The sequence below is a fragment of the Zootoca vivipara genome, chromosome 14 (genome assembly GCF_965207765.1).
Source record: "Zootoca vivipara chromosome 14, rZooViv2.hap1.1, whole genome shotgun sequence".
NCBI lineage: Eukaryota > Metazoa > Chordata > Lepidosauria > Squamata > Lacertidae > Zootoca > Zootoca vivipara.
This window is the reverse complement of record NC_142597.1, coordinates 37,445,869-37,468,208: the sequence shown is the minus strand read 5'-3', so window position 1 is coordinate 37,468,208 and position 22,340 is coordinate 37,445,869. Positions and strand designations below refer to the sequence as shown.

The 22,340-nt window shown below is 47.4% G+C and overlaps 1 protein-coding gene across 1 annotated transcript in view; it reads right to left on the bottom strand.

Moving 5' to 3' along the window:
* Positions 1-429: 429 nt before the first annotated feature.
* The window catches only part of CCDC92B (coiled-coil domain containing 92B), a 29,612-nt gene continuing 7,701 nt past the window's right edge, over positions 430-22,340 (bottom strand). The window contains exons 3-4 of the mRNA XM_035140078.3: positions 9,308-9,355; positions 430-1,707 (exon numbers count right to left, since the gene is read on the bottom strand). Of these exons, the coding sequence (XP_034995969.2) occupies positions 944-1,707; positions 9,308-9,355 (812 nt within the window). The 3' untranslated portion in view covers positions 430-943. The remainder of the gene's footprint in view (positions 1,708-9,307; positions 9,356-22,340) is intronic.

Genomic DNA, 22,340 nt, shown 5'->3' with positions numbered 1-22,340 from the left:
TAGACAGTCTCCCCTGTAGCTTCCAAAAAATAGCCAAGGAGGCAGTCACAGAAGATCAACGGGCTAAAATCTCTCTGGCTTTCCAGGATTTCAACTCTGGTGTTATACTGCTCTCCTATACTTAAGCAGAACAATGGTCACCACTCACGTTTATGTTTTCTAGAGTTGCACTTTGCTCTGTTATCCAACCCCTCGTCGTGCGACACCCACCCACCCCGAGGGAGGTTGGTTGAATGCTACTTTTCTTTTCTTTTTTAAAAAAGAATACCCTGCTCTAGATACTCCCCCAAAACCCAGTTCCTCCCCAGCACATCCCATCAAAGCCCCCTCCCCAAACACTCTCCCATAACCAGCCTCTAAGGCCACCTTCTCTTTGAGCCAAAGGTATCGCAACAAGTGCTGAAACGGAAAAGAAAACCACGTCCATTTGAAATGGGACGAATTGTACACATTCAGAAGAGTTAAAAACCCAGCTGCCAGCATTGCAGCTTCAGTTTTTGCCACTGACCCCAAGATTTCAGACAGCAGGCTGTTGAAGCTGATGTCAGAATTTGAAATGGAGAAAACTAAAAAAGCAAGCAAACAAACAAAGCTGTTAATCTGAAGGCACGGAAACTTCAGGTTCAGTTCCTCGATCCTCTTTGCCGAGACGTGGTGCAGTGCTTGTTGAGTGTTGTAGTGGCAAACGGTTTGCTACATTCACTTTGGCTCTGACCGCAACGTTCAAAACCGCCCCAGGCTTGGCAGTTCCGCTGTTGCAGACGCCGTTCCCAACTTGGTAGAAAAAATGGCGGCACCTATGAGGGCCCACAGCACTTCCCCTCGAGACTACCTCTAAGATCGGCCCCTCCCCGCCCCCAGTGTGACCTCTTAAGAAAAACGATTTCAAAATGGCTGCGTGTCCCCCCCTTTTCTACCACATCTCTCTCGCTTGCCTCCCCCCTTAGTCAACATCTTTTGACGTTTGGGGGTTGGGGCCACTTCGCTTGCGCTGCTCCCCTTTGGAAGACGGCCGCGGCTTGCCCAAAGTCCTGGCGCCTCCGGAAGCTTCCATTGGCTCTGAGGAGGGCTGCCGGGCTGCCGACCTTGCCCGGCTGCCTTTGGGGTCGCTTTGGTCGGCGCCCGCCTTGGCGGACAAGGCCGAGGCTTTATGATGCTCCGCTCTCTGGCGGTGAGGCGGCGTGTGGTGCCGTTTCATGTACAGGAAAAGCGCCGGGTCGGGCATGGGCTCGACGTCTTCGAAGCTGCTCAGCCGGTCGCGAGGCGGAAGCTCCTTGAAGGCCCCCCTGCTGTGGAAGTTGCTGGAAGCCTGCCGGCGAGTGTGGGACTTCTGCGTCCGTTTCTTGGGCCTCGCTTCACCGCAGGGCGGAGGGAGGAAAGGTTTCTCGGGGGGCTTCTCGGGCAGGGCCTTCCCACTCTGCCGGGAACTGTGGAGCTTCTGTTTGGTGGCGTGGAGCTGGAAGGAGAGGTAGGCAGCCGCCTCTGTTTGCTTCTGCAGCTCTGTGTTGAGGATGGTCACGCGGTGGCTCCTCCTCTTCAGCTCCTCCAGGAACTTCCTCTCTTTGTTCCTCAGGTTGGAGCGGAGGGCAGCCACCAAGCTCTCCTTGTGCCTCAGCTCCTTGCGCAGCTCCATGTTGTTCATCTCTTTCTCCTGCAGCTGGGCTTCCATGATCTTGCATTTCTCCTCCAGCTCCTGGTCAATGATGTCTGCATTCAAACAGAGAACATACCAGCTATTAAACTGATAAGAACAGATACAGTCATACCTCATGATCTTACCTTCCAAGTCCCGGACTACAGAATCCGGGACCGGCAGCCGTGTGACACCGGAAGTTGTGTCGAACCACTGTATGACAGTGCCCCCAGCTCCCAACCCCTCTAGAAAACCCAAACAATCATGAACCGGGGGAGGGGGCAGCTCCATAACTTTCTAGATATGGCTCCAAGGGGTTTACACTTGTCCCATTCCTTTCCCAGGGAAAACCTGATCTTTAGTGCGAAATCTGAGTAAACGTCCACCTGGAGAAAACTCCATTTGCTCCAATTGATCACTATAAAGAGCAGCTTTACCCAGAGGGAAGCAGCCAGACAAGGGGAAGTATGGATGAGTCCTGAGACCCTTCAAGATGTCCTCAGGGGAATAATAGTATTTCAGGGACCCCCAAGGGTGCTTAGCCCTGCGATGCAGGTATTTTCCAATGTGGGATGAAAAATTAAGAACCATGGATGGGGTTGAGGTTGTTCTCTCAAGTTGCCCTCCAACTCAAGGATTCTAGAAGATTAATAATAATAATAATAGCACCCCACCCATCTCACTCGGTTGCCCCATTCACTCTGGGAGGCTTCCGATAAATATAAAAGCATAATAAAACCTCAAACATTAAAAGCTTTTCTATACAGGGCTGCCTTCAGATGTGTTCTAAAAGTTGTATAGTTATTCATCTCCTTGATATCTGATGGGAGGGCATTCCACAGGGAAGGCAACACTGTGAAAAAGGCCTGGTTCCCTGTAACCTCACTTCTCGCAGGGAGGGAACCGCCAGAAGGCCCCTTTAGGTTTACAAGGCCAAGGCCATTTAGGGCAACACTTTGAATTGTGCTCGGAAATGTACTGGGAGCCGGAGCAGATCCTTTAGGACTCATGTTCTATGGTCCCGGCGGCAGCTCCCAGTCATCAGTCCAGCTGCTGCGTTCTGGATTAGTTGCAGTTTCCGAGTCGCCTTCAAAGGTAGCATTGCAGTAGTCCAAACAGAAGATAGCTAGAGCATGTAGCACTCTGGTGAGACAATGCGCAGGCAGGTAGGGTCTGCCTACCAAACGGAGCTGGTCGGCAGCCGCTTTGGACATGGAATGGGTTTTCTGTCAATGTAGGCTGAAAAGCATGTGCTCTACCACCCGATGGCACAGCTTTTGGAAGAACGACTCTCTACAGATAGCTCCACAAGCTCAGTGCCTGATGGGCTGTGCCCTTGTTGATCTTTGCCAAGGACCTGTTTTGGCTTGCCACACCGAAAAACCAGGACTGGTCCAGGCAAAAGACAGCTGGAGTGCGCAGATCCAGTGTGCCTGCAGCATGATATCCAGTCTCCACAGAAGAAGAAGAAGAAGAGGAAGTCACTTTCCTTCCACTTCCAGCTTTCTTTGTAAATGCCTCCTAACACACCTCCCAGACACTGTAATGCGAAGACATCCTCGCCAAAGGATTAGCCATGCATAAACCTGTCCAGAGGGCGTTCCAGTTTGTGGGTTCCTATTATTATTATTATTATTATTATTATTATTATTATTATTATTAATTATTATTATTATTATTATTATTATTATTATTATTATTATTATTATTATTATTTCAACCCTTCTCCTACCTGCAGTTGCTTCCCAGCATTGCCTCTTCAGAGGCTTATAAGGCGCTCTTCGAGAGACGTGGTTGTACACAGGGTGACAAGGAGGAAGCAATTATTTGACTCACCATCAATTTATTGCCCTACTAGTGTCATTCAGCCCGTTTACTAAACGGGCGCTAGAACATTCGGCCTTTTTCGGCGCCGGCGCCGCGTGGGGGGGGCCGGCTGGCCCCTCCCATGGCCGCCGCTTCGTCGGGGCGCTCCGCTGAGCCCAGCTGGCCAGCGGGCGCCCAGGAGAAGGCCGTGATTTGGCCTCTTTTGGCGGCGGCAGCGCGTGGGGGGCGGTTGGCCCCTCCCATGGCCGCCGCTTCGTTGGGGCGCTCCGCTGAGCCCAGCTGGCCAGCGGGCGCCCAGGAGAAGGCCGTGATTCGGCCTCTTTTGGCAGCGGCAGCGCGTGGGCGGGCCGGTTGGCCCCTCCCATGGCTGCCGCTTCGCCGGGGCGCTCCACTGAGCCCAGCGGGCGCCCAGGAGAAGGCCACGATTCTTCTGAGGACTGCGAGGAAAACGGTAGGCAGAGGGGTGGGGAGAGCGTGTGTGTGTGTGTGTGCGTCAAGTCTCTGCGTCCAATCCCTGTGTCTGTGGGGCACATGCGCAGTACACAGGGAATACTGGACGCAGAGACACTTGCACTTTATTATATAGGATAAGATGTTGGGATAGCGAAAGCTGCCGTAGGCAAAGAAGCTACAAGATGGGAGGCGTGCTCTCGCATGGAACAGGGTGGCTCGTGAGTCAGTTGCTTGCACATCCAAGGATGCTGAGGAGGAAATTAATTTGCTGGTGCTCCTCTTGCCCTGCTCTTCCCCTATCGCCTCGCTTGCCCTCTTCTAGTTAGGAGTTTAGAGAGCAATGAGCCATTCCGATATCCTATGTTGTCATGCCCAGTCCTCGCCTAGCCCAGGGATGGGGATTTGTGGTCCTCCCGAAGGTTCTGGGCTACAACTGCCATCCCACCCGGCTGACCATTGGCTAGATGCCACAGGCTGGTTGGATGCAGAGGAATGGTGGGAGCAGTCAGCTGGGGACCCCCCCCAAAGAAGAAGGCTCAGAGCCTGGGGAGCGGTGGTGGGACAACAGCGAGTGGCCAGAGGGAGAAGACTGGGAAGAGGAGGTGTCGGAAGCTGAAGAGGTAGCAGGGCTTAGTGAGTGAGGAGGGTCTGCAGCAGAGAGAAGTCCAGAGTCAGAAGGTGAAGCAGGAGAGGAGGGAGGCCAAGAGGCAGAGATGAGTCTGGCTGGTGAAGAGGCATGGGTGTCTCCTCCTCCTGCTGCAACAGCGTTGGTCTCCCAGCACCAGGAGAGGCATGAAGAGGGCGGAGGAGAAATTAGTTCCATGTAGGCGCAGTCTAAGATTGCTTGGGGAAAACCCTGGAGAGGAGGGGACTTAGGCAGCTGTGGGGAGGCAGAGACCTCCAGTCTCAGCAACTGCTTCTTGGGGGAAAGACCTGCTGGAGATGAGTTGCTGTGTTCAATAGGCCTGACACACCTGTGCAGAACCTGCTTTTGCTAATAAAGAGTTAACACCAACTGGCTCAGTGTGATTTCCTGCTGGCTTGCTCCTGTCACCATGCTGGGGCTGCTGGGTATGGGAGAATCCAGCAACATCTGGTTATCCGATATACAAATGTGATAAATGATAATAATAAATGACTGACATCTGGACGGCCACAGCCTCCCCATCCCTGGCCTAGTCTTCCAGAGCAGGGTGAGGAACAAAGGAAGCTGTCTTAAACGGAGCCTGGCCACTGGGCCCATCTAACTCAGTATTGTCTACACCAGGAGTCAGCAAATGTTTTCAGCAGGGGGCCAATCCACTGTCCCTCAGACGGTCTTGTGCGGGGGCCGAACTATATATTTTTTGGGGGAAATGAATTCCTATGCCCCACAAATAACCCAGAAATACATTTTAAATAAAAGGACACATTCTACTCATGTAAAAACACCAGGCAGGCCCCACAAATAATCCAGAGATGCATTTTAAATAAAAGGACACATTCTACTCATGTAAAAACACCCTGATTCCCAGACCGTCCGCGGGCCGGATTTAGAAGGCAATTGGGCCGGATCCGGCCCCCGGGCCTTAGTTTGCCTACCCATGGTCTACACTGACTGGCAGTGGCAGGAAGATTCTTTTTGCAAATAATAAAGTCGTATAAATGAATGAATGAATGAATGAATAAATAAATAAATAAATAAATAAATGTATTCTCTACCAATATCAGGAACAAAGCTTTTGGATAGTCTAAAATGAGCCAGACATTTGCATGTGCTGGTGGGACCGAACAACCTCCATATTTGTCTAGAATTATAGATTTGTAGAGTTGGAAGTGGCTGGTGTGTGTGTGTGTCCTCTAGTCTAGTCCAATCCTCTTCTGCCTAATGTGGGGCTCGAACCCACGGCCCTAAGATGAAGAGTCCCATGCTCTTCTGATGTTAAAAAACAAAACCGTGCCATATCGTAAAGAAACGGTTATTTGAGCTCTGCTCTTTGGATGCTTTTAGTGACTGGGACTTCTTTTCAAGAAAGGCAGTTATCAAAGGCTGGTTTCTGAGGGCTGGCTGAGGTTGGTGGGGCTGCCCTTGGCGACCCCTAACGGGCTGACTTCTGCTTTATCTGAACCTACAAAGGGCAGCTGAGGACATCAAGGAGCATCGGATACGTTTCACTACGGAGCTGTTTCCTCCTCCAGGGTGTGGCAGGGAAGGAGGAGAGGCTTTTTTTTGGGAACCGGCCACTCACTTCTCTGCATCTGCCTTCCACCAGCATTCCATTCGCCTGAGACTTCCTGCTGCCGTCTACGCCTCAAATGCCTCTGTTGTTCCACTTGCAGCCTCGCCTTTTGCCTCCGGGGCTGGGCAAGGCCGCCAGACACTCTGCAGCAGCACCACCTCGCTGTGATAAAAGAGCTGCTTCTGGCGATAAAGACCTTGGGATCTTTCCTCTCTCCCCTCCATCACCTGGCAGCCAACCCTGCAGGTTTTCCCCTTCCCCTTTGCTCTTGTCCAAAATGTCACCTGGCCTGAATCTGGCTGCCTCTAGTCCTCATGATAAGGAAAGAGAGAGCGAGAGAATTAACATGGATAGACAATGGGCTACATACAGAGATCGGTGGAATTTACAGGGAGTGAACCTAGATTGAAACCAGTGGAATACGGAGCCAAATTACGGATTGGTTACAGTATCATCAAATATATGATATGTTTAAATTAGATTTTAAAAATGGGTTTCCGGATCAAAGCTCACAGTTTGAAAGAGAATTATTATGGAATAAGGATAAATTATTGTAAAAAAAAATGTATGACTTATTATTAGAATGGGAAGCGAAATGTGAGTTAGTCAAGGCTTCAGTGACACACTGGGCAATGGATATAAGGCAGGCATCCCCAAACTTCGGCCCTCCAGATGTTTTGGACTACAATTCCCATCTTCCCTGACCACTGGTCCTGTTAGCTAAGGATCATGGGAGTTGTAGGCCAAAACATCTGGAGGGCCGTAGTTTGAGGATGCCTGATATAAGGCATAATGCCTGATATAATAATGCCTGATATAAGGCATAATAACAAGACTCCCTGGAAAAGACCCTGATGTTGGGAAAGATTGAGGGCACAAGGAGAAGGGGACGACAGAGGACGAGATGGTTGGACAGTGTTCTTGAAGCTACGAACATGAGTTTGACCAGGCAGTGGAAGACAGGAGTGCCTGGCGTGCTATGGTCCATGGGGTCATGAAGAGTCGGACATGACTTTAACAACTACACAACAACAACAATACAAATGTAAAAAAGAAAGAAAGAAAGAAAGAAAGAAAGAAAGAAAGAAAGAAAGAAAGAAAGAAAGAGTCGGATACTCTAACTACCACACCAATCCTGGGCAAAAAATACGGGCGATGTGCAAATAATGAATGTCATGGAATCCAATCTGGACCACTGATCCAAACATCTTGACTTCTTTTTCCTATGCACCCACGCAGTGGGAAGCGGTGAGGAAAGAAGGCTTCTGAGTACCCAATGCCAGCTTGTTCAGTCTGAAGACTTTCAAACAATAAACATCATTGGTAAAGAGCGAAACTAGGCCAGACCAGAAACCGAGACGGCAAAGCAGAATAATAGTGGAATCGTTGGGAACTGTTCCAAGCCTAGAAGCCAACGCCAGTCACATGTTCACTCAGCACCCTCTGCTGGCCGCACTGTCTGCTAAGAATTAGGACTGGGTCGAAAAGCATTCACGCCTGGGAGAGCTGGGGAAGTGGAACTATTTTTTAAGGCCTTGGGTTTTAGCCAGGGCTTTGTCCCCCAGCTGGAACTCAGTTCTGGCACCTCTCATGTGGGTGCCACTGCCATGAGAACAGGGGAGGAGTTCATGCTCAGTTCTGGCACCTCTTCTTCTAGGAAAAAATAGCACTGGTTTTAGCCAAAGCTAGTGGGACCCAGGTGGCGCTGTGGTTAAACCACTGAGCCTAGGGCTTGCTGATCAGAAGGTCGGCGGTTCGAATCCCTGTGACGGGGTGAGCTCCCGTTGCTTGGTCCCAGCTCCTGCCAACCTAGCAGTTTGAAAGCACGTCAAAATGCAAGTAGATAAATAGGAACCGCTACAGCGGGAAGGTAAACGGCGTTTCCATGTGCTGCTCTGGTTTGCCAGAAGTGGCTTTGTCATGCTGGCCACATGACCTGGAATCTATACGCCAGCTCCCTTGGCCAATAATGCGAGATGAGCGCGCAACCCCAGAGTCGGTCACGATTGGACCTACCGTAATGGTCAGGGGTCCCTTTACCTTTACCTTTAGTCCTACTCAGAGCAGGCCCATTGAAAGGGTTTTTTTATTATTATTTATATTTCACTTTTCTCCCAGCGCAGGATGCAAAGTGGATCTTAGCATGAAACAGAAACAACAAAGAACATGCAATAAATATAGATGCTTAAAAAATAGCAAATAAGTACAGTTGTACCTCGGAAGTTGAATGCCTTGAGAGTCAAACGTTTTGGCTCCCGAACGCTGCAGACCCGGAAGTGAGCGTTCTGGGTTTACAAACATTCTTTGGAACCCGAACACCCGATGGGGCTTCAGCAGCTTCCGATTGGCTGCAGGAGCTTCCTGCAGCCAATCGGAAGCCGCGCCTAGGTTTCCGAACGTTTTGGAAGTTGAACAGACTTCCGGAACGGATTCCGTTTGACTTCTGAGATATGATTGTAGCCCTGTCAAAAACTGCACTGGAAACACTTAACAACATTTAAAAGCACATGCACACAAAAGACACTCCCCCCACAGCACCTTTCTCAGAAACCGCTTGACCGATTCCGTTCCATTCCACTGTGCGGAGGTTCCTATATAGTTTGCGTAGACAGATGTCACACCTGGGCCATGTAAAACCCCCCCAAACCCTGTGTTTCCTAACTCAAAAATAATACAAAAGTGCATGCTGGGAGTACAGGAGAGATTGCAACACAGCGCCCTCTAGTGATGGCTACACTGGTACTGCGCTTAGGAAAGCTTCCCTCTCCACAGTACCTTGGCTCAGCTTTGCAGACTAGGCCGCTTTCCAGACTAGGCCAGGTGGATGTAGGGGCTTGTCTGGGTGGGGGGTGGAGGGTGGCCCGGATAGGTCATGGGTCGGGACAGGGTGGGCCCAATCACAGGGAGGAGGGGGATGAGGGGAGTATATATATATATATGAATTAGCACTGTGGCCTCTGAGGGGCAGTGGCTTTCGAGGGAGTCAAGCAGAGAGGCATCTTTTCCCACTTCCTGCTACCAAATCCTTTCAACTTGAGAGTCCAGGTTTTGAACCTGGGACAAAGCAGGGGCTCTGCCCCTGAGCTATACAAATGCCTCGCCCACTTTTTGAATTATAGATGAAGAGTCTCATGCTCTTAACAACATCTCACCCACAAAGGGGGCTTCCTCTTACCTTGCTGGCTGGCTTCCAGTTCCTTTGTTTCAAGATCATGAGTCAATTCTAGAAGAAGAAGAAAAGAGATCATAAGAACAGAGAAACGCAGGAGAAGCCTGCTGGCTCAGTTCAATGACATGTCTAGTGTAGCGCCTTGTTCTCACAGTGGCCAACCAGATGGGATTCATGAACTACGAACCCCAAAATCTGGGATCCCCCTCCAGCTTTGTGCCAAAGTTTTGCAGTTGTTTTGCAGCATTTGCAGCAAACCTCCCACCCTCATGTTTTGCTCCCAACAAAACATTTAAAAAAAAAATTAAATGAAGAAATGCAAAAAGAAACAGTGCTTGCTTTAAAACATAGAATGCAACCACATTATAATATGATCATGGGACATCCGGAAAGTCTTTTTTGGGGGCGGGGGGTGTTATTGGGTTCTTGTTTTTATTTTGATCATATATACATTATACATTGTGGTTTTTATGTTGATCTTTTCTGTGAATCCCCTGAGACCTCCGGGTATAGGGCGGTATATAAAGTCAATTATTATTATTGTTATTATTATTAATAATAATAATAGTTACAGGTAGGTAGCCGTGTTGGTCTGAGTCGAAGCAAAATAAAAAAGTTCCTTCAGTAGCACCTTAAAGACCAACTAAGTTTTTATTTTGGTATGAGCTTTCGTGTGCATGCACACTTCTTCAGATACACTTGAAACAGAAGAGCTAGACCCTTATGTATATTCAGGGGGTGGTGGGTGTGGGTGGGAATGGGTGATGGGCTGATAGGAATGGTAAACCTGTTGATGGCTGTTAACGACTGCTGATGACTGCAATTGGTCCTGTGGGGAAAAAGCAAGGGCTGAGGTGCTAAAGAAAGCTTGATCATGCATAATGAGATAAGAATCCTATGTCTTTGTTCATCCCAGGTAATAATAATGATAATGATAATAATAAACAATGCAACTACATAAGAATATGAATCACTCCCAAAATATAATTATAAATGAGCCTCTTACATATGTACCTTAAGTATGTACGTAAACAAAGTCATCGAAAGGTGTGAGCTTGCATTTGCTGGGCAATCTCATTTACTTTAGGTCTAATTTGAACCAAGCAAACTCTCATCCCCACATCAACACAAGGAGACCTTTCTCTTTTCTGATCTTTCATATTTGTCTGAGTTGAAAATCCCTGTCCAGAACAAGATGTTGCGGGGGGCTGCAGAAGAATAGTCAATGCTCTTGAAATGTTTAAATGTTTCTTTGATGTTCCCTTGAATTTTCCTGCCACATTCGCCACCCTCTCCTGCCACACCAGCGCCGCACTCACTGAGAACCACTGCTCTAACCACCACACCACGCTGGCAAATAGCAAGGTCCAAGCTGAGGTGGCGAGGTCAAAGGTCAAATGGATCACCCTTCCAGATCTGCTCCTGTGCCCTGTGTGCCTTGGATTACATGCTGCCAGATTCTAAGTCAAAATCAAACGCTGGCTGTGCAATTTGAAGGCCATTTCAGCCTGATTAACTCCGAGAAGCTGAGGCAGGTCCAGAAGTGGGGCAGAAATGCATGCTGGGAGAACACTCAGTCTATCTCCTTCCTCTCTTGTAAAACCAGGCCAGCCCCAGAGGTGGTTGCATTCGAAGGGCAAACAGCACTTTGCCTGGCAGCAAAGCATGAATCCCAGCGCACTCCGCGCCAGACTTGGAAACCAATCCTTTTTTCGGATGCCGGTTTCTCTATGCGATGCAACAAACCCAGTTAAATTTCCAGGGAAAATCCAAATGGCACTCTGTTCTGGCAGTGCGGCCAACAGCGTTCAATTAAACACGGTGTTTGCACCCTTTGATTGGACCTTAATGGCACAATCCTATGTAGAGACATGCATACGGCGCAGGAGCAGGTCAATGAGATTTACTCCACTGTAAGTGCATATCAGATTGCAGCCTTCTGTCAAGGCTCTGTCAAGGCTACAGGAAAGCTATTCCTCCCCTGGTTGCAACAAGAGCAGAGAAAACAAGGTAGAATCCTTTTTAATGAGTTTAATAGCGAGAGACAAAAGAACGCAACAAGCCTGAACAATGGCGTTGCTCCAAACTGGGTTCTTCCTCCCTCCTTCGTAGCAACAGCACTTCCCCTTACAGTGGCCACCTGTGGCCAAATGTCTCTGATTCCGTTGTTCTTGCACCCTTAACGAATGCAGAGTTCTGGGGGAAGAGGGATCAGAAATACTCTCCAGTGACAATGTGTCAGCTGGTTCCCCTTCCACACACCCCCTGCTTCAATCTAACACAGGCATCCCCAAACTTTGGCCCTCCAGATGTTTTGGACTACAATTCCCATCATCCCTGACCACTGGTCCTGTTAGCTAGGGATCATGGGAGTTGTAGGCCAAAACATCTGGAGGGCCACAGTTTGGGGATACCTGATCTAACACTTCCCAACTCTTCTGTTCCCCGGTCTCTGAGCTGTGACTTCCCTCAAACTCCTCAAAGCCCTGCTGTAATTCAGTACCCCAATCCTCTCCTTCAGCAGCATCAGGAGAAGGTGTGTGTGTGGGGGGAGATCCCCACCACTCCTCCTCTCTCTCGCCCCCTCTTGAGTCCAACCCTTGTCACCTTCATTTGCCACCAGGAGCAAGCACCTCAACTGAGTGGTAAGAATGCCCTATGAAAAAGAAGACAACTAGTTGTCTTGATTCAATAGGTCTTTGCCTTCCTCCAAATTGGCCCATTGGCCCATCTTTCTCAGTAGTGTCCACTCTGACTGGCAGCAGCTCTCCTAGGATTCCAGGTAGGGAGTCTCTCCCAGCCCTATCTGGAGGTGGCAGGGACCTTCTGCATGCAAAGCAGATGCTCGGCCACTGAGCCAGGGCCCTTCCTCCTGACTCAATAGAAGACATTGTATGTTCATTGGGAAAGGGGATGCAGAAGGTGGCAGGCTCAACCCCCAACATGGTCAAGTGGGACCAAACAAGAGCCTTGCATGAATCCTTGGACAGCTGCTGCCAGCCAGTGCAGACAAGTGTCTATTCATGCCTGCATTGACATCTCTGTGACCTGGGGGGCGGAGGAGGCATTACTGCCTTCTCATAGGACAGGTGATGTAGCAAACAGGTGGGACTGGACATAGAATCGTAGATTCATAGAACTGTAGAGTAGGAAGGGTCCAACCGCGTGCAATGCAGGAAGCTCAATTAAAGCATCTATGACAGATGGCCATCCAAGCTCTGCTTAAAAATCTCCAACGAAGGAGAGTTCACTGTCTCTTCCATGGTCAAACAGCTCTTACCATCAGATGTTCAGTAGGAATCTCCTTTCTTGCAACTTGAAGCCATTGGTTCAAGTCTTACCCTCCAGAGCAGGAGAAAACAAGCTCGTTCCCTCTTCCATATGACCGCCCTGCATATATTTGAAGGTGGCTATCATATCTCCTTTCAGTCTCCTCTACACACATTCCCACTTGTCAACATCTTAAATCGTGGCACGCAGAACTAGACGCAATACAGTGGTACCTTGGTTTACGAACTTAATCCGTTCTGGAAGTCCGTTCTTAAACCAACACCGTTCTTAAACCAAGGCACGCTTTCCCTAATGATGGCTCACACCACCAGTGCCCTTCCACTGTTCCGATTCTGTCCTTAGACCAAGGTAAAGTTCTCAAACCAAGACACTATTTCCGGTTTTGCGGAGTTTGTAAACCAAATCGTTCTTAAATAGTAACATCTTAGAGGTCCTTGGCCCGAAAGTAATCAGATTAGCCTCAACTAGAACCAGGGCCTTCTCAACACTGGCCCCGACCTTGTGGAATGCTCTTTCTCCTGGGACCAGGGACCTGCGGGACCTGATTTCTTTCCGCAGGGCCTGTAAGACAGAGTTGTTTCACCTGGCATTTGGCCTGGAGCCAACCTGATCCCCTCCCCCCTTTTCCCTTTCTTTTTCCCTATTGTATGAGGCTGCATTTTTAATTTTTAATTTTTACTTTTAATGTATTTAGGCTTGTTGTTGAAATGTATTTTAACTACAGTCATACCTTGGTTTAAGTATGCCTCGGTTTGAGTATTTTCAGTTTAAGTACTCCACGGACCTGTCTGCAACGGATTAATCCACTTTCCATCACTTTCAATGGGAAAGTTCGCTTCAGGTTAAGTACGCTTCAGGTTAAGTACAGACTTCCAGAACCAATTGTGTTTGTAAACCAAGGTTCCACTGTAGTTGTTTTATATTTGGTGTTAGCCGCTCTGAGCCCGGCCTTGGCTGGGGAGGGCGGGGTATAAATAAAATGTATTATTATTATTGAACTGTTCTTAAACCGAGGTACCACTGTACTACGAGTGTGGTTTTGCCAAAGCAGAATAGAGCAGTACTATGACTTGACCTGACCTGGATACAGTACTAGACTTCTGTTGATGCAGCCTAGAATAGCAGTAGCCTTTTTTTTGCTGCTGTATCACACTGCTGACTTATGTTAAGCTTGTGGTCCACTAAGACCCCCTAGATCTTTTTCACGTGTACTGCGAGTAAGCCAGAAGCCCCACATCTTATATTTGTGGAGCTGGACATCCCTGCCTTAGTGCAGATCATGGTTTATGACAGGCACCCCCAAACTTTGGCCCTCCAGATGTTTTGGACTACAATTCCCATAATCCCTGACCACTGGTCCTGTTAGCTAGGGATCATGGGAGTTGTAGGCCAAAACATCTGGAGGGCCGCAGTTTGGGGATGCCTGGTTTATGACATTCCCAGAGGCAGAGTTGGTGGCACCACAGGTGAGGTAATGAGCCAGAACCACCCTCTGACAGGTGGAGCTGGGGCCTGTGCCTTGCACTGTGGGGACTGGTGGGGAGACAAGGCAAGGGAAATTCACCCCATTAGGTCGTTCCCCAGGATCATCTTCCCTGGGCTCTCCTCACCCAGGTAGAGACCTTCCCAGCCCACTGGATCCTTCTCAGTGGTCATTTGATGGCCACTTGTTGTCTCCTCTGTCCTGGCCTTGCCAGCTCCTGCTCCACTCAGAGCCCGTGACAAACAGGCTGCTATTCATACCCAATGTTCTAAACAAAGAACAGAATGAGCATTCTGCAGCCAGCCCCTAAAAAAAGCACTGCATTCTTTGACTTGTACGACTCATGCAAGCTTTGCAAATTAAAGTTGCAGTTCAAGCACAATTGCTTCTTCTTTGGCCTGTCTCTTTTCTTCTGTTGCTGATCACAGAGCTGCAAAAAACCAAAACGAAACACAGCCTCCTGCAAATCGTTTAGTTGCGAAGAACAACTGTTCCTGTTCTGTCCCCATTGAGGAAAGACCAGATGGGTACCTTCTTTGAACTGCATCAACGAGAGCTGCAAAAGTCACCACGTTGGAGTTTCCCGCCTGCTCTGTGGATTCTCGCTGGGGTGGAGAACCTTAGAATCACAGAGCTGGGAGGTGCCTCAAAGGTTCACCTATCAGGGATGCTGTTACCAGAAACCCATTGCTCTGGCATCTCTGATAGGTGGCCATTTGGGCTCTGATTACGAAGGAGAGCCCACCACATTCAAAGCATCCGCAAACTTTGGCCCTCCAGATGTTTTGGACTACAATTCCCATCATCCCTGACCACTGGTCCTGTTAGCTAGGGATCATGGGAGTTGTAGGCCAAAACATCTGGAGGGCCGCAGTTTGGGGATGCCTGCTGACTGAACAGCTTGCACCACCAGGAAACTCTTCTAGATTTTAGTCTAAATCGGCATGGCTAACCTGTGGCCCTACAGATGTGGTTGGATTTCAACTTCCACCAGCCCCAGCCAAACTGGCCACTGTTTGGGGGTGATAGGAGCTGTAGTTCAGCCGAAACTCTGGAGCCATCGTTTCCTTACCCCAGCCCTTGTGAGCTCAACTTCACTATGTCTGGCCTAAGGATGGGGTGTGTGTTATTCTGCCAATTTCAATTTATTTCACGTCCTCATTTTTTCAGCCTTATGTTCGGTTCTCCCCCTTTCTGTCCAAATTCTCTCTCTCTGTTTTTTCTTTTAAAAGAGAACTTCATGACCTCACTAATATATGCATTCATGCACACTTTCCCTAGTATATGCATTCTTGTAAACATTATTTTATCACAGAATTTCTATTGGAGTACTTTTGTAAACATTGTTTGGTTGGAGAACTTCGTTGCAAAATTTGGAGAAGTGAGAACGCCAAAGGACAGCTGCGTTTTGGTTTGAATTAGGTAGATGTGCCTTTAAATATCAACTGAATTGAATTTCATCCCTTTAGCTTGGACACACAGAAGTGTTTTGAAGCAAAAGCAAGAACCACAGGTGAGTCCAAATCCTGGATCTCTCATGGCGTCACATCTATTTTTGTTCCTCAGACTTTCTTTTCTAATAACTGAGCCTGATAGAATTGTGGAGTTGGAAGGGACTACGAGGGTCATCTAGTCCAACCCCCTGCAATGCAGGAATCTTTTGCCCAACATGGAGCTCGAGCCCACGACCCTGAGGTTAAGAGTCTCATGCTCCACCAACTGAGCTATCTCAGGCCTTATTTGATGCCTCCAAAAATAATTAATGGACTGACATGAAATTAAGAAGAATGGTGGAACAAACCTGGGGGGGGGGGGAGCACATAGGAAAACGAGGAGGCCGAAAAAGAACAAGAACAAGTTTTCATGTTGACTCTAACCTTCCTTGCTTGAGAATTGCACTGGAGAACAAACCTCATCAGCCTGGTCATTGGCCATGCAAGCTGGGGCTGATGGAAGTCCAACAACATCTGGAGGGCCACACAGGTTCCCCACCTTTTTGCTAGTAATTGCTGTGACTTTGAGACAGTGATCGACAGGGCTGAACCTTCACTTCCTCCCCCTCCCCCTCCCCTCCGGATCCTCTGAGAATGAGATCAGTGGCGGAAACATACAAGTAATGGACTAGGCACAGCAATTTCTGGTAAGCTATTCAAATCTCTCCTGCTATCCTATTGCAAATCAATACGGGCAGCCTTATGCCCACCTCCTCCTTCCTCCTTCCTGCAGCTGCAGTAACTCCGCAGCATCTCTCTGGCAGAGATGGGCGAATCTGCCAATTCCAGTTTCTCATCCCCCCCCCCAATGTTACGTTCAGCTCTCCACATTTCCACATCAGTTTGTGTTTTTCTAAAAAACAAACAAACAGAAAGTCCTCATGAAGCTCCACTAGCCTTTCAGTGCGATTCTTTCTTGGCACAGACAGTTTTGTATGCAATTCTAACTAACGTGCAGGTTTTTTTGAAACTCATAGAATTGTAGTTGGAAGGGAGCCTGAGGGTCATCTAGTCCAACCCCCTGGGATGCAGGAATATCCACTATCTCAAAGCACCCATCACAGACGACAATCCAACCTCTGCTTGAAAACCACCAGAGAAGGAGGGTCCACTGACATTCCACTGTCAAACAGCTCTTACCTTCAGGAAATTCTTCCTGTTTAGTCAGAATCTTGAAGCTGTTGGTTCGAGTTCTACCCTCCAGAGCAGGGCAAAACAAGCTTGCTCTATCCTCCAAGTGACAGCCCTTCAGATATTTGAGGATGGCTATCATATCTCCCCTCAGTCTCCTCTTTTACCAGACTAAACGTAACCCAACTCCCTCAACCGTTCCTCATCAGACTTGGTTTCCAGACCCTTGATCATCTTGGGTGCCCTCCTCTGCACATGTTCCAGCTTGTCAATATCATTCTTAAATTGTGGTGCCCAGAACAGAACACAGTATTCCAGGTGTGGTCTGACCAAGGCAGAATGAGTGGTACTATTATTTCCCGTTATTGGCCAAAACCATTGCCCAATTCTGGCGTTTCATTATCGCTTCAGAAACAAAACTGAATAAATGGTGGAAATGTAAGAATGTGGAAGGAACCTTTTACCATATGTGGTGGACATGCCCCCAAGTAAAGAGCTTCTGGGATAAGATTTATAATGAATTGAAGAAAGTGTTGAAAAACACGTTTGTTAAGAAACCAGAAGCTTTTTTACTTGGGATAAGTAGAGAGGAATTATCCAAGAAAGATATTACTTTTTTTCTGTATGCTACAACAGCAGCTAGAATTGTATTAGCAAGGAATTGGAAAACTGAAGATATACCCACAGTGGATGACTGGCAGATGAAGCTGATAGAATTTATGGAACTGTCTGAGCTGACTGGGAGACTCCGGGACCAGGGGGAAGAATCGGTGGAAGAAGCTTGGAAGAAATTTAAAGTTTATTTAGAAAAGAATTGTAAGATTAGTAGTTTTTAGCAACAGATTTGGAAGTAGAAGGAGGTTGTAGAAGAGTCTCAGTTAAGTTTATTATGTATTAAGATTTAGTTAAGTGTTATTATTGTATTGAATTTTAAGATTTATCAGAATAGGATTGTATTTTGAGATAAGTATAAGAGATTTATAGTATTGATAAGTCATTAAGAGTATTAATAGGTATAGATAATCATTAAAAAAGATTGCAATTAAGATTTGGAAAGCACTAAGGAAGTAATATAAAGAAACATAGCTGGGAGGGAATGGAGGAAGTCGATAAAGATTTATGTTAGAAGATTGATTTGATATCTTTTCTTATTGTAGTGTTTGTATTTTGTATTGGTGTGTAATTTGTGTGTTTTTTGTGTTGTATGTTTTGTTTTATAAAACTAATAAATATATATTTAAAAAAGAAACAAAACTGAATGTTTCAGCTGAGTGTTTTGATGATTAGCATCTAAAGAAACACATCCTCACGATCCCTTTGTGTGAGACGTCCACTTCTTTTTGGATCATGGCAATTCTAACTAAGGTTCCCATTTTACCTTCCCAGGACTACAGAAAGAATGGGGTGAGGAGAATTGGAAGCATACATTTTCCGCCTAAATTTGGGCAGGATGGGAGGAGGGCCAAGTTGCGCCTTTCGTATGTCAGGCACTTTCCAAGAAATGACTCATTCCAGTATTGTTAACAGCATTTATCTTCCCGCAAAACCTGACACTGGAAATGTGGGGATTACAAAGGACTGGAGAGTTGGGCCCTTTTTCTTTCTGGTGGCTACTCAGGGAACACAATTGTGTTTCGGAAATGACTCACACATGGGAGCGGATTGGGAGTCTTTGGGCTGAGAGGCTGACTGCAGCCATCCAGGACTCACGGGGGGGTGTAGCCCTAATCCCCCTAATCCGCCCTCCCCAGCCATACCATAGAACTGTAGAATTGTAGGACTGGAAGGGATCTCGAGGGTTATCTAGTCCAACCCCCAGCAATCTCAACACACAGTCCCCCACCCAATTTGAAACCATACCGTACCCTGCTTAGCTTTGCAGATGTGCTAGCAGTTTTATACCTGCGCCCCTTCTCCTCAGACCCTACACCTCACTTTTTGCTTCGCTGCGATGCGTCCTTGCATTCTGATAATACCTGTGTTTCTCTGAAAATAAGACACCGTCTTATATTTCTTTTCCCTCTAAAAACAACAACACTATGGCTTATTTTCAGGGTATGGCTTATATTCCTTGAATGCTTAAAAATCCTGCTATGGCTTATTTTATGTAGTATATGTGGCTCCACCCACATTTGCTCCTGGTCCTGCCCACCACTGGTATGGGGGCCCGGAATGATGCCGGGCTGCCCGGTTTTAAAAAACGGGTTCCCCACCCCTGATGTAGAATAAGCTATTGGGTTTACAGCTTTTGAACCTTGGGGGGGGGGTTCCTCAGTGGAAGAGGAGGGCAAGCAGGATCTCCTAGCTGATCTCCATGCCACCAGGGAGCTGTCTGCCCGTTTCCTGCACCTAAAAGACCACACACAACTTGCACAGCAGCAAGGCAAGCAGAAGCAAGTGGGCTGGCATGGGTCACCAATCCAACCCCCAACCTAACAGGCTAATGCATTTGAGGCAGAAGGAAGGCATTAAGTAAGTTCAGTCTTCCTTTTTTTATTTTGGTCATTGAGCACGAGCCTGCTTTGTTGGTATGATTGTGTCACTGGAAAACAAATGTTTCATTTGGCGGTTCTATAGAAAGAAAATGCAGGTGGGCAAGACTACCGAAGTAATGGGAAAACAGAGCGACTTTATTTTGAAGTGTGGTCAAAGTGATACATAGCTTGTCTCTTTTCTGGGGCGGGGAGTGAGCCAATTGAAGGTTTTCTAATGAAACTGGAGCAGAGGAGAGAGGATGGCGGAGGGGAAGCATCCACTCCTGTTTTGGCTTAGTCCTTCTCCGATACAATATGTAACAAAGCTCTTATTGAAGGTTACAATTTTGAGCCGTGAGGAGTACTGTAAGTGTATGCTTAAGTCTTCTAGGCTTAGTTGTTTTCCTTCGCTAAATCACCCCGAAGATTCCTTTACCACTAACAAGAGAGCGAATGCCTACCTGTGGCTCACCCAGAAACTGCTGAAGCAACAACACCCAACTTTCCTTGGGACGTCTCTCAGGACCTGAATCTACCTACCGCTGGACAGTAACACATGCCTTCCCTAGGAGCTCTCCTAAGTCCTGAAGTGGCTCACCCTGCCTGCTACCTAGAGCAGCAGTTCTAAGTACTGTAGAAAGCAGGTTAATCATCTTCAGGACCCCGGAGAGCTCCAATGGAAGTCATACATACTGTACACTGTTGTCCAGCGGGGCGTAGAGAAGTCAACCATAAATACAGGTGAAACTCGGAAAATTAGAATATCGTCGAAAAGTGCATTTGTTTCACTAATGCAACTTTTTATTTTTCTTTTCATTTTTACAAATGCTTTCTTTTGGAAATTCCACAGTAATAAAACAAATAGTTATAATAATACAAAAATAAACATTGCTATTACATTTCATTGATTACATTCCATGTATAATTGACCCGCCTAATAACAAATAATTACCATTACAGCAAATAAAGGCTTGACATATCTTGCTTTGCATGTCATGCATCTATCTCATATATGAGTTTCACCTTTTAAGTTGCGTTACTGAAATAAATGCACTTTTTGACAATATTCTAATTATCCGAGTTTCACCTGTATGTTTCTACCTCAGGAGCACTCCAAGATCATGATTTGCTAATATGGTGCCCACGGGACAGAAGTCTTCTCTGGTGTTTGCAGGGCCCTGCCCCTCTCATCCTTCCCCCATTGAAATTGAGTGAGTTCAATACACAGGGAGTTTCAAAGTGTAGGTTGCTACCATACTAAAAGATTGATTCTCTTAACAGTTGCAGAATGAATATTATGGGGGACTCGTCATCGTGCCAGTTCCACAGATGGAAGAAGGTTGAGTGGGCATATATTGCGCTCTATGTGGGGCTACCTTTGAAGGTGACCCGGAAACTACAACCAATCCAGAATATGGCAGCTAGGCTGGTGACTGGGAGTGGCCGCCGAGACCACATAACACTGTCTTGAAAGACCTACATTGGCTCCCAGTATGTTTCCGAGCACAATTCAAAGTGTTGGTGCTGACCTTCAAAGCCCTAAACGGCCTCGGTCCAGTATACCTGAAGGAGCGTCTCTGCCCCCATTGTTCTGCCCGGACACTGAGGTCCAGCGCCGGGGGCCTTCTGGCGGTTCCCTCACTGTGAGAAGTAAAGCTGCAGGGAACCAGGCAGAGGGCCTTCTCGGTAGTGGCACCTGCCCTGTGGAACACTCTCCCATCAGAGGTCAGAGAGATAAACAACTACCTGACATTTAGAAAATACCTAAAGGCAGCCCTGTTTAGGGAAGTTTTTAATCTGTGATATTTGATGTATTTTAATGTTTGTTGGAAGCCGCCCAGAGTGGCAGGTGAGGCCCAGCCAGATGGGTGGGGTATAAATGATAAATTTATTATTATTATTATTATTATTATTATTATTATTGGCTAAGGTGATCCTGCACATAAACTGGTCCCAAGCTTGTTAAAGCTTTATATTCTAACACCTTAAACTTGGCCCAGTAGCAAATGCAGTGCGGATCTCTGAGAACAGGTGCTATATATGCAGATGGGGGCCTGACACCTGTCAGCAACCTTGCTGCAGCATTCTGCGCCAGCTGCACTTTCTGGGTCAAGCGCAAGGAAGAATGACTTAACCCTAAACCAAGTTAATCTCCTCATTCTCTGCTGGCAACCTTTTGCTTCTGCAACTTCCTTTCGGATTACACTTCTGGAACTTGAGCAGCAACCGAGGGAACTAAATGCTGGATCCACAGCTTCCTTTGTCTCTTCAGAAGAGACTTCTGCAAGCTGGCTGGATGCGCGATGGCCCGCCCGCCCCCCCACCCATGCGCCAAAACCGGCACAAATGAGATCACTTAACACTGATGCACATGGCACAGGGCTGAAATTAATCCTCTTTGAAGAGGAGGAGACACTGGGGGGTTTAATGATGGCTTTGTAACACACAATGTACTTTGCCCCTCCCCCACAGTGGCTCCCTCCCACAATCTTGGATCAGGCAAAGGACTGCTGGATTAACAAAACGCTCACACTCATATGTTCTCCCCTCCCCGTCCCCAGGCTTTTGTCTATTGTAACTCAAAACACTGTTTAGTCATCCGCCCTAACAGAAATGAACGTCTTAAACTGGATTGCGTTGAAATCAAATTTAAACCAACCATCCTAATTACAATTCCAACTGCGTTTGCTAAAAGAGAGAGAGAGAGAGAAGATGTGGTAGAAAAACCTCTCTTTCATTCGACGTGTATTCCCAGAAGGAAACCAATTAGAGAACTGATTACTAAGGTAAGCCACATTTGCACCATACATTTAAAGCATGGCTTCACCCAAATGATTCTAGGAGCAGTAGTTTGATAAGGAGGCTGAGATTTGCTAGGAGACCCCTGTTTTCCTTACAGAGCTACAAATCCCAGAAGAGGGAAGAGGGATTGACTGTTAGACCATTCTGGGAACTATAGCTCTGGGAGCACCAAACTACAGCTCCCAGAATTCTTTGGAGGAAGTCATGGCTGGTTAAAGTGGTGCCATAGTGCTTTAGATATAGGGTGTGAATGTGGCCTTACTCTGGCATCCTTTAAATCTTTCCAGGCAGCAGATGACACAATCTCCCAATGTCTTCAATTGCTGCCTGACTCTTAAAGTTCTTTCTAAGAAGCTGTTGGGTCT